This window comes from Mixophyes fleayi, chromosome 2, assembly GCF_038048845.1.
Source record: "Mixophyes fleayi isolate aMixFle1 chromosome 2, aMixFle1.hap1, whole genome shotgun sequence".
Classification (NCBI taxonomy): Eukaryota; Metazoa; Chordata; class Amphibia; order Anura; family Limnodynastidae; genus Mixophyes; species Mixophyes fleayi.
In genome coordinates this window covers 200,516,710-200,529,633 of record NC_134403.1, presented here as the reverse complement: position 1 = coordinate 200,529,633, position 12,924 = coordinate 200,516,710, and the positions used below count along the sequence as shown (strand labels likewise).

General features: G+C 38.7%; 1 protein-coding gene across 1 annotated transcript in view; it reads right to left on the bottom strand.

Annotated features, from left to right (window-relative positions):
• Nucleotides 1-12,924, bottom strand: part of TBX4 (T-box transcription factor 4) — a 165,417-nt gene that overhangs the window by 89,319 nt on the left and 63,174 nt on the right. The window contains exon 3 of the mRNA XM_075197747.1: nt 4,277-4,396. Coding sequence (XP_075053848.1) covers nt 4,277-4,396 — 120 coding nt within the window. The remainder of the gene's footprint in view (nt 1-4,276; nt 4,397-12,924) is intronic.

The window sequence follows — 12,924 nt, the reverse complement described above, 5'->3', positions numbered from 1 at the left end:
TCCTGGCCGACCGTTGCCTTGGCAACGGAAGCTCTGTGCCCTGCGCTGCGTCCCGGCAACGGAGGAAGCCGGGCGCGCATGCGCAGAAGTTAAAACTACCTGTGGCTTGATTTAACAAGCCTGTGGGCTGATTAATGCCTGATACATTAATCAGGCAGGGGGCTGTGTGTGATTCAGAGCTAGGCTCTGATTGGTGGCCACTAGTATTTAAGGCAGTGAGGTCTGCAGCCTCACTGCCGGTTATAGCTTCTGCTACCCAGTCTGCTGACCTGCTTTGTTCCTGTTCCTGTCTATTGAACTTCTACTGATCTCCCGTGTATGACCCTTGGCTTGGATTTGGACTTCGCTTGTGTATCCCGTGACCCTGACCGTTGGCCTGTTTACCGTTTCTCCTGTTTGCCTGTGACCCTTGACCCCAGCCTGTTATCTGGACTTGCTACCTGTTGCCGGCCCTTGACCTCTGCGTGGACCACTCTCCGCTTGCCTGGGTTCTCCCCAGCCGGTACACACTTCACGAACCTCTGTCAGTCTGCAGCCCAACCTGTCCCCACCATCAGGGGCTCCAGTGAACACCTTGGCAGAGTAGACTCCGGGTTGTGTTGTGCCGGCTGGAGGGGTTCCTAACATAGATATCAACTAATATCTACTAATATCTAGCTTTATTTGTTGTTACATAACTTTCCGATAATACCTTAGAGTGTAATGAAATAGAAAAAGCTAGTAGAATCATTAAGGTTCTATTAAAAAGAAACAGTCAATTTTGATATTTAGTATGTGCACAAAGCTTAATTACTTCCACCCCAACGGTCATCTAATGGCACCATTCGCACAATTACATTACAAATTGCATAATTAATTATATTACTGTTTAAGTCGCATAGAAAATTACAAACATTAGCTATTACATCACTGATATCACATAATGTATGATGTATTTTTATGAATGCTGACATCAGTTAAATCTTATTGAAGGACAATATTAAACTTTTAGCATAGTTTTAATTTTACAATTTCCTGTTAATGTTTTTGATTGGACTTTAATGGTGCTGATCGCAAAATGTATTTTATTTCTTGCATTTTTATCAAAGTAATTTATATTTGAGCAAGGGCAGAACTACAAGCCAAAGTGAGGAGGACTCAGCAATGCCTCCCCTCAGGTTCTTACTGTGTTGAGAGAGAGAGAGAGAGAGAGAGAGAGAGAGAGAGAAAGGGAGAGAGAGAGAGAGATAGAGAGAGAGAGAGAGAGAGAGAGAGAGAGAGAGAGAGAGAGAAGAGAGAGACTCTTCTGATTCAGCACATACAAAAGTTTTGAGAATGACACAAATGTTATTTTTCACAAAGTCTCCTGTTTAGTTTTTATGATGGCAATTTGCATGTATGCCAGAATGTAATGAAGAGTGATGAGATGAATTGCAATTAATTTTAAAGTCCCTCTTTGCCACGACAATGAACTTTATCCCAAAAACAACATTCCCACTGCATTTCAGCCCTGCCACAAAAGGACCAGCTGACACCAGGTCAGTGATTCTCTCGTTAAGACAGGTAAGAGTGTTGGCGAGGACAAGGCTGGAGATCACTCTGTCATGCTGATTGAGTTAGAATAACTGGACGCTTTAAACGGAGTGTGGTGCTTGAAATCATTGTTCTTCCTCTGTGAACCATGGTTATCTGCAAGGAAACATGTGCAGTCATCATTGCTTTGCGCAAAAGGGGCTTCACAGGTAAGGATATTGCTGGTAATACAATTGCATCTAAATCAACCATTTATCAGATCATCAAGAGCTTCAAGGAGAGGTTCAATAGTTCAATAGTTGTGAAGAAGGCTTTATTCCAACAGTAACGCATCTTGAGACCATTCATGTGTGGGGTTGCTTCTCAACCAAGGTAGTGGGCTCACTCACAAATTTGCATAAGAACACAGCCATGAATAAAGAATGGTACCAAAACATCCTCCAAGAGCAACTTCTCCGAACCATCCAACAACAGTTTGGTGACAAACAATGCCTTTTCCAGCATGATGGAACACCTTGCCATAGGGCAAAAGTGAGCAGCACGGTGGCTTAGTGGTTAGCACTTCTGCCTCACAGCACTGGGGTCATGAGTTTGATTCCTGACCATGGCCTTATCTATGTGGAGTTTGTATGTTCTCCTCGTGTTTGCATGGGTCTCCTCCAGGTGCTCCGGTTTCCTCCCACACTCCAAAAACATACTGGTAGGTTAATTGGCTGCTATTAAATTGCCCTTAGTCTGTGTGTGTGTATGTTAGAGGATTTAGATTGTAAGCTCCAATGGGCAGGGACTGATGTGAATGAGTTCTCTGTACAGTGCTGCGGAATTAGTGGCGCTATATAAATAAATAAATAGATGATGATGATGATGATGATGAAGTGATAACTAAGTGGCTCGAGGATCAAAACATCGAAATTTTGGGTCCATGGTCAGGAAACTCCCCAGACCTTAATCCCATTGACAACTTGTGGTCAATCCTTAAGAGGCGGGTGGACAAACAAAAACCCACAAATTCTGACAAACTCCAAGCATTGATTAGGCAAGAATGGGCGGCTATCAGTCAGTATGTGGCCCAGAAGTTGAATGACAGCATTTCAGGGACAAATTGCAGAGGTCTTCAAAAAGAAGGGTCAACACTGCAAATATTGACTTTTGCATAAACTTAATGTAATTGTCAATAAATTTTACTTCAGTATACCATAGCAACATCTGACAAAAGGTCTAAAAATACTGAAGCAGCAAACTTTGTGAAAACCAATACTTGTGTCATTCACAAAACTTTTGGCCATGACTGTACACAGAAGAGGCCTTTGCCCTGGTCCTGTAGTGGACTATATTACCATATGAGCAGTTGTTAGAGCAGCAGTCATACAAACACTTTCAGTTTACCAAAATGGGCAAAACATTAAACATGATTGCAGTGTTTGGCTGCTTGATGGTAGAGGAATAAAGGGTAGACACATACAGCAGGGATCACTAGTGCACAGAAAAATCAAGGACTTGAAGAAAGACATGTGAAAAATTATATTATTAATCAAATAAGAAGAGACAATAATTATGCACATAAGTAGTCAGTCCTTTTGCTAAGATGCACATACATTAAACATTTTCTTCAGAGGTGGCATTATTAATTGATGGACTGTTAAAAAAATGTATACACCTGTTGGTGAGAGGTCCCAGAGTTGGTTAGTGCATTTCAAATAAAAGCTTCATTGTTAAGAAAAAAACTTTCAAAGCGAATTCCAGAACAGCTTATTTAAAACACCAGGGGAAGGCTTCAAGAAGATTTCAATTTTATTATCCCCTGGAGCACTGTCACATCCATCAAACTAAACATTTCTGCAAGCAGGACACTTGTTACATAGACCACAAGAGGTCTATGGCAACTCTGACAGAGTTACAGTCTTCAATAGCTGAGATGATGGAATCTGTCCAATAACCCGGGCACTTCACAAATCTGTGCATTATGACAGGTGGCAAAATGAAAACTATAGTTTAAGAAAAGTGTTAGAAAGCAGGTGGAGGACCTTCATATCAAGTGTGAGAAGAGTTTATGGTCTAAGATAAAAAACGATCTTATTGACTTCAATGTGAGGCACTATGTTTAGCATATGTAAAATAGTCACTGTACTCACTGCAAGCTTATACAGGTATCCTCTTGTTTACACTGTTTTTTTTTTTATTTTGCTTGTCTGAATGATCCTCTCTGAACCTAAATCCCAAGTTCAAAAACTTTACATCAGCGTTACTAACCAATGAAAATAAGAGCTAATAATGGAACTTCAGCTTAAACCTTAACACTACAGCACTGCCATGTTGTTATAATACAATCTAAAAGTTTCAGTTTTTCAAAGTAATTGTCTCAATTGATTAGAAGCAACAGAATAAAAGTACAAACTGTAAAAAACAACTGATATTTGTTTTGCAATATCGAGTCACTAAAGGTTGCTTTGCACATAATGCAAATTGAAATTCTGTTCTTAGCATCTTCAATTTAAATTACATTTTTGAATATGACTTTCAGTATCCAATAATAAAATGTAACAATTTATTTAGCAAATTATTATTCATGTAATATTCCTATTTAAAATGGTAGTAAATAGTTTCTGTTTCAAGGTGTCCCAAGTAGCTATATATATATATATATATATATATATATATATATATATATGTTTTACTCATTTCAAATAGTTGTCTTGATTTGCTTCAAGGTTGCACTATAATATCACAACACTGCCATTATTCATTAAGCTGGAGGATTTCTCACCATTTGTTATCACAGAATTTGTATCGATGATCATCAGCTGGAACAATGTCTATGAGGAGAATATATTTAGTCTTGGGGTTCATCCCAGTGACTTTAACTTTATAACTTGGGAACATTCGCCTAAGAAAGAAAAAAAACACAATATTAATAAATGAAAACTTGGTCAAAGATTTTTGATACAGATTAAAAGGCAACATCTGTGGCTTACCACCATATAATGCAGTTGACATAAGCCATTTTTGATGGATTGAAAGATAGCATATTTACAAATAATAATTATATTAATATTACATGCAGCTGCCTTAGTTACTTAGTATAAAACGCTTAATTTATTTGGTTGGGGAACATACTTATCAAAAAGGTAGAAACAGAAAGCTTCAAGAAAATGAAGAAAGGCTATACAGTAATTGAATTACTTTGCATGTTAATTACATTACAACCAGTGGTCAAGGTGAATATTTAGAAGTAGCTGTTTGTAAATTTAGAAGTGGCGGTATGAAAAATGTAATGGGAATGTAAGTGAATGGAATTTGATCGTTTTACAATGGAGTCAGTAGAAGAAGTGGCCGTATTGCATACCACCATATACACCCCTACTTCAACCACTCAATAAATCTTAATTATTTCTGCATACATTCATACAGTCATATCGAACAAAAAGAGACAATTAAAACACTTTAAATATAAAACATATACAAAATAAACAATGATGTAATAATTACCACCCTGTGTTTTTTGCCCAAACCCAGTGGTTCAAAATTTAGAAACTGTTCACTTTCAAGCTGCCATACCGAATGAAAAGGTAGCAATTGGCTTCAATCAGACTAAGGGGTAAATGTATCAAGCTGAGAGTTTTCCGGCGTGTTTGAAAAGTGGAGATGTTGCCTATAGCAACCAATCAGATTCTAGCTGTCATTTTGTAGAATGTACTAACTAAATGAAAGATAGAATCTGATTGGTTTTTCAAACCCGCCGGCAAAATCTTAGCTTGATACATTTACCCCTAAGTAGTTTCTCATTTACCATTATATTGTCAATTTTAGAGAAGTCATATGCAGTGGTTATAGCCAACAGACTAAAGTCAACTTGGCTGCAATACAATATGTGTGTCACAAGCTTCTTGTCTAGTTTACATATGCTTTTCACAGGTTCATTTAGTAGGGCTAAGCATGGAGTAAGAGAGACACTGTACTAATAAGCTCTTGCTTCTTTCCAAAAAGATGTTTGGCACTGAGCAGTCTCACAAACTGTGCTTCATGTATTCATTTTCATCCTTGAAAATAAAAGGTGAAGGGGAAGAACTGTGAAAAGATGTGAGCAGGATTACAGGTGCCTAGAATCCTCCCTCTAGACAAGTATTTCTGCTACAAATATGAACAGAAACAATATCACTCCGTAAGCAGGTTGTATTTATTACTTTTGCAGTGCATAAGTCATGTGTCATGCACTAGTCATGTGTGTACTGTCTATATGTACTCTAGTATATGAATATTTTGGTGAATCACTCCATATAAAAATGTCTGCCCTTACCCCTAGGAGATGTGGAATTTATGTTTTCTAGCAGGTTTTAAGTAGTAGATGTCATGGTAAAATGTTTTACCAGATAATCAGATATATCTATATGCAGCAAAGAGCATCCTTTTAGCATTTGAAAGATCTAAAAAGAGGGTACACTGATACAATTTCATAAATCTAAGATATCTAAAATATTTTCCATAACCAGTTTAAGACATGTGAAGATTTGTGTGTGTCCTGTTATCCTGAATCCACTTTATTCTAACTGGAGATAAATAAGCATCCTACCATGATGGTGACCCTGATGTATCCCAAAATGCTGGCACTAGAATGAGGCAGCCACTGATAGCCTCTGGTTCTAACCCTGTGGCTGAGAACTGTTTATTTAATCCTCTGGATTCCCCCTTCCCTTCAAGCTCTCATGAGCAAGGCCTTCTTTCCTCGTCTTCACCTTCTACTTTTCCATCACCCTCTGTACCTCTAGACCAGCTTCCCTAGTATCTTCTGAAAGCCAGGCCTACTTCATTTTGAACATAACCATCACTCTCACTCACTGTTCTGTAAATAACTTGATGTGCATTACCAAGTTATCTGTGTGTAATTTGTTTATTCAGTATGACTGGCTTTGTATACTTTTATTTTTCATGTACTATGCAATGTGTTATAGATCGTTGCTGTCTGCTTATTGTATACTACTGTAATTATCTGTTACGGCACTGCAGACCTGTTGTGGCGCCATATAAATTAAAGATAATAATAATTTTGCATGGGTGTCATGTAGTATATATCATGTCACTCATGTCATGTAGAATATATGTGACCCCCAAATCGTTAAATGTTTCAACTGGGGTAGAGTGGCTCGATCATCAGCCACAGACCACATCCAATGTAGACCAATAGCATAGTAAAGAATGCTGTTTGTTGCAGGTTCAGACAATAAGTAATAAAAGGCATAGAACAGTGTGACAACACACTTGTCTGCTTTTAACCGTCAAAAGGCTTATATTGTCCCTCTGCACATTCACCTTCGGCCCTTAAATAATAAAGGTACCTACTTAATACCCGAAATAAGGCGGAGACACAGATTTTAATTTTGGCGAACTAAGGTCACAGTTTTAATTGAATAAATGATGGTGGCGAAGAAAGCAATCCAAATTCAACTAACAAGCTACTACTATAAAGCCAAACTTACAGCATCAGTGAAACTACATAGCTTCTGGCTTCAAAGGGCACGTTTACTGAAACGCTGCCCAGGGCCTTCACAGTGATAACCCTAAGAGAGACATAGATTGAAGGGGGAAGAATCCTGCAACAAATATAAACTCTTGTGACATGTATTAACCGATGACTGCACTGCTTTCTCACCGACTGTGCCTTGTCTAAATAGGGAAAAATAAGGGAATAGGAATAAAATTAGAAGAACAATACAAACACATAATTAACAGGGAGGGATGAGGAATTTCGTGAAGCAAAAGAGGGAGAACATCCTGTTCTTGGATGCTATATAAGTATCATGCACACAGGATCCTCGACTTGCCTACCAAGATCTGGTACACTTATCTGGCCTCCTCTGCTGGGTCTCCAAGCGCTAATGCGCAACGTTCATTAGGATGGTGGCCGTCATCTTGGATTCAGGTCTGCGCATGCGCAGTCCCCTCTATTTATAATCTTTTTTATTCAGCTATAAGCTGATTGAATATCACTCCCCCTCATTCATTAAATTATTTAAGGTACTCCTATGCTAAAGGAGTCTATAAAGAGCATAGACTGGGACAAAGACTTTGAAGGAAAAAATACGGAAGAAAAGTGGGCTGTCTTTAAAATGTTGTTGAAAACATACACGTATAAGTTCATTCCTATGGGAAATAAATGTAAAAGAATTAAGTCTAAACCAATGTGGCTAAATAAAAAGGGAAGGGAAGGAATGCAAAGGAAGAAGCGTGCATTTAAATTGTTTAAGTCAAGGGTCAGAGGAGTCCTTCCGTAGGTACAAGGAATGTAATAAAACATGCAAAAAGGAAATTAGATTGGCTAAATTAGAAAATGAAAGGAACATTGCAAAAGAAAGTAAGACAAACCCCCAAAAGTTTTTTAAGTGTATAAATGGCAAAAGGATTAAAAAAGATAATATAGGACCCCTAAGAAGTAAGATGGGTGAATTGATAAATGATACTAAGGAAAAAGCAGAGGTATTAAACACTTTATTTTCTTCAGTATTTACCAGAGAGGAACAAATGGCAGGAGTAATACTAATAATAAAAATGGAAATGAAACCATACCGTTAATTAATACTTGGTTGTCAGAGGAAGAAGTCCAAAGGCAACTGAAGAATTTTAAGATAAATAAAGCTCCAGGTCCAGATGGCATACACCCAAGGGTCCTTATGGAGTTAAACTCGGAAATAGCTAGACCGCTATTCTTAATTTTCAGAGATTCAATCTCATCAGGCTCAGTACCAAGGAATTGGTGAATAGCAGATGTGGTACCATTGTTTAAAAAGGGGACGAGATCACAACCAGAGAATTATAGACCTGTAAGCCTGACATCAATAGTGGGGAAACTACTGGAAGGTATTTTAAGGGACAGTATTCAGGATTACTTGGTACGCATTAGAAGTATTAGTGGGAATCAACATGGATTTGTGAGGGATAGGTCATGTCAAACTAATCTAATTAGTTTCCACGAGGAAGTTAGTGGGAACTTAGACCAGGGCAGGACAGTAGATGTGGTCTACTTAGATTTTGCAAAGGCCTTTGATACAGTGCCACACAAGAGGTTGGTTTACAAAATAAGGGAACTGGGTCTAGGAATCAAAATTTGTACTTGGATCGAAAAATGGTTAGAGAATGGGGAACAGAGAGTTGTGATAAATGGAACATTTTCTAATTGGTCAAAAGTCTTAAGTGGAGTACCTCAAGGTTCCGTGCTGGGGCCACTCTTTTTTAATATATTTATTAATGACCTTGGTGATGGTTTAGAGAGTAAAGTTTCTATTTTTGCAGATGACACTAAACTCTGTAAGGTAATAAAATCAGAGCAAGATGTAGCTTCTCTACAGAGGGACTTAAATAAACTGGAGGATTGGGCGGCCAAATGGAATATGAGGTTTAACACAGATAAATGTAAGGTTATGCATTCAGGGATCAAAAACAAGAACGCAATCTATAAATTAAATGGAATTAATTTATGAGAATCTATAATGGAAAAGGATTTGGGAGTGCTCGTAGACAGTAGACTTAGCAATAGTGCTCAATGTCAAGCAGCAGCTGCAAGGGCAAACAAAGTATTGGGATGCATAAAAAGGGGCATAGATGCAAGGGAAGACAGTGTAATTTTGCCACTGTATAAATCGTTGGTAAGACCTCATCTTGAATATGCAGTACAGTTCTGGGCACCACTCTATAAAAAAGATAATTTGGAACTAGAAAGGGTTCAGAGAAGGGCGGCAAAATTGATAAAGGGTATGAAGTCATTAAGTTATGAGGAAAGGTTAGCCAGTTTAGGCATGTTTACTTTAGAAAAGAGGCGTCTAAGGGGAGATATGATTACTATGTACAAATACATTAAGGGTCAATACAGAGAGCTTTCATGGGAACTTTTTACCCCAAGGACCATACACAGGACACGTGGTCATCCCCTAAGGTTAGAAGAGAGGAAATTTCACAACCAGCAAAGGAAGGCCTTCTTTACAGTAAAGGCAGTCAAGATATGGAATTCATTGCCAGGGAAGGTTGGGATGGCAGATTCAATAGATATGTTTAAGAAAGGGTTAGACAAATTTTTAGCGGAAAGGTGTATCCAGGGATACGACCGTTAATTAAAATGAAGGATAGTAGTGGATATAGGGTAAAAATAGGACTGCAATATTGAGTCTGGGGGGATTTTCACAATTGAAACAGATTGGCGGTTGCTTACTCTGGATTAATTTCAAATATAGGTGCAGGATCGCAGGAGATCCAAAATAGGTTTAACTTGATGGACTGGTGTCTTTTTTCAACCTCATCAACTATGTTACTATGTTACTATGTTACTATGTATGTTACTTGGGCAGCTTAGATGGGGTCATATCTTCATGTCCTGTAGCCTGTTTAGCTGTTGGAATATTTGGCTCCCTGTTATTCTGCAATTCTGGTATCCTGTATCTGTATCTGTTGTATTGATCCCGAAATCCAGCATCATATGCTTCAGAGCTGATCCTGGTATCCTGTATTCATATTTCTTCTACTGATCCTGGTATCCAGCGTCATATGCTTCTGAGCTAATCATGGTATCCTGGCATCCATATTTCTTCTATTGATCCTGGTAGTAAGTGTTATATGCTTCTGAGCTAATCCTGGTATCCTGTATCTGTATCTGTTCTGTTGATGCTGGTATCCAGCTTCATCTGCTTCTCAGCTAATCCCAGTATTCTGGTATCAGGCATCCGCTTCTATCTTCTATAACCTCTTCTATTAGGGGTTTCCTTATACTCAAAATCCTCCTTGTTAACATTTCATCCTCTCCTGTCGGTCTCGCCTGTACCCATCTGGAGGACCACAACCTGTATGGTTAGCACCTTCACCTTGTTAGACTCCACGCTTCAGAGATGGGTGTAGTCAAAAGAGGGCCGTAACAAGGGCTGTGCGATAGGAGCGACTGCCCAGGGTGCAACGCTGAAGAAGGGCGCAATTTAGGAATATTATAGGTTCATTTGGTTAAGATTAAGGTCTAGGGGGGCGGCATTTGTCTTTCTCACCCCAGGCACTAGAATTCTAAGTTAAGGCTCTGAGTCAAACCACACAAACTGAGAAGAATCCTATTAGTTCCGCCTATTTTTGTGACAATAGGCTTATTTGCCACACCCAGTGGCAGCTTATTTGATATAAATTCAAAACAAGCCATTGAAAATTTTGTCCCTGAAGGTAAGGGCAATGGAAGCCTACAAGCCTGGTGTTCAAGTACATTCATCATTATGCTGGTCTTCATTTATCATTCTGAAGAATAAAGGTTTTCTAAGTTTGTGCCTGAAGATTCTTTTTGTCCTTGTTTCCCTGTTCCAGCATCCTCCTCTGTACTCTTAAAGAATCTGGTCCCTCTAACTCTGCTCTTCTCCAGGGTATTCTTTTCTCTGGATCTCCTAATATCTGCATTCACAGTCATATGCTCTTCCCTGGGGATCTCATACTAGCCAGCTCCCCTCAGCACTGCAGTCCCTTCTCTGCTTCTTGAATACTTTACTTTGAGAGTGACTTGATCCTCCCATCTCCAGACCTATACTCTGCTATCTGGTTTCGATATCTGTATCCCTGGAATTCCGTTCTTCCCATTCCAATTACATTGATTCTCTAATCTTAACATCCCCTGACTTCTGCTTCAGGAAATCCTGCTCCTTGGGACACCTGCTCCGTGTATTCCCCTCTATGCCTCTTGGATATCCCTTCTCAGTCCTCTAATCCCTGTATTACCTAGAAATCCTGGTCATTGCATGTGGTGGAAATAAGATATATGAACAATAAGATATATGGTACTGTATGTGTTTGAATATCCTAACTGGTTTAGTGTTTTAGAAAATCGGGGATACAGTAAAAATTCAAATTAATGGAATAAAAAACTAGAAAAATGACTGCTAAAGATCACAATATATGAATGGGAGTGATCAGTGATTGGGACTGACAAGAAAAGTTAGGAAGGGGGTAAAGGGAAAAAGGAGTGATGAAGAAAACAATATATCTTGTTAAATTTAATGGATCACTATCACTTCTCCTGTTTTGTATATTGAAGCCTATACTTAGCCCATGTTTTATTCTGTATTAAGCCATAGAGAATAAATGTGTTGGTTGTAGCTTTGTTACACTTAGAGGTGCTGTGACACAACAATTTTTCTGCTTTAGTTTGATAGGAGCCATATTACATTGTTGGGGGACCATGGTGTGTCACTGTCAAATGCCCAGTGTGTGGTTTCCTGCTTGTCTGTATTACTGGCCTTCACATTATGAGTATTGTTTATTTATATACAACCAATCATATAATGCAGAGCTATAAAGAGAATAATTTGTCATTCACATCAGTCCCTGCCCCTTTTGAGCACACTCTAGGGTCCATTTTGTCTGAAGTAAATTAATCTACCAATATGTTTTTGGGCTATGGGAACACCTGCAGAAAACTCAAGGGGGAGACAGTACAAACTCCACACAGATATGTCACTGGGTAGAATCAAACCCATGACCCCAGTGCTGCAAGGCAGCAATGCTAACCACTCTCCCACCAGACAAGTGGACAGTGATCATTTTTTGTTCCATATGAAACGTCCAGACAAGGAGTTGATAGACATTTCTGTTCATGATAATAAGCGGTAGAGATTGTAATAAATACATGGGCTTTGGCAATAAGACCATTTCAATAAGATTGGCCCTACCAGTAACAGAAAGGAGGAGATGGCACCATCCCTCCACTCCTCCTCCAACTATCTGGGGTTATATTCAATTCATACAGACGGAAGGATTCTTAGGGATTTGTAGACCTAAATATGAAAATTGTTTGTGAGCCCAGTGTACACTGTAATTAGACAAACTGTATGAGGCTTGAAGAGCAGTGCTGTCGATTTCTCCGTGTTGATGGTCAGACCTGATATAGACCCAAACTGCACAATCATTTCCAAGATGGCAGACAGGGAGGGCAAGGGGTTAGCTACATAAAGGAGGAGATCATCTGCAAATGCAGACATTTTTATTTAAAACGTGTTTTAAATTTAACCAGAAGTTGTTCTCAGATAGAACTCATAGAAATAAGAGAAAGAAATATAATGCCCTCTGTTTAATTGACAAGTTGGTGTAGATTTCAATATGTAGGTTACACCAGCCTATCTAAAGATAAGACCTTTATTATAAACACAGCAGTTGAGAATTATTCCATCAAGGTGGTGGAAAGAACATAGTGCTCTCTGTATACAACTGAGTGAATATACTGTATGTAGTAGTGAAAATATACTCACCATACAGATAAGTCAAAAGAGCTTTGAAGAGTGTATAAACATGTAACATTCCATAAATTACTAAAACATCTAAATAATTTGCCATCATATTGTAGTGGTGTTAAATCGAAATCCAGTCACAGAAGCTCTCAAAATGGGAGAGATATACGGCTTCTCTGGTCCT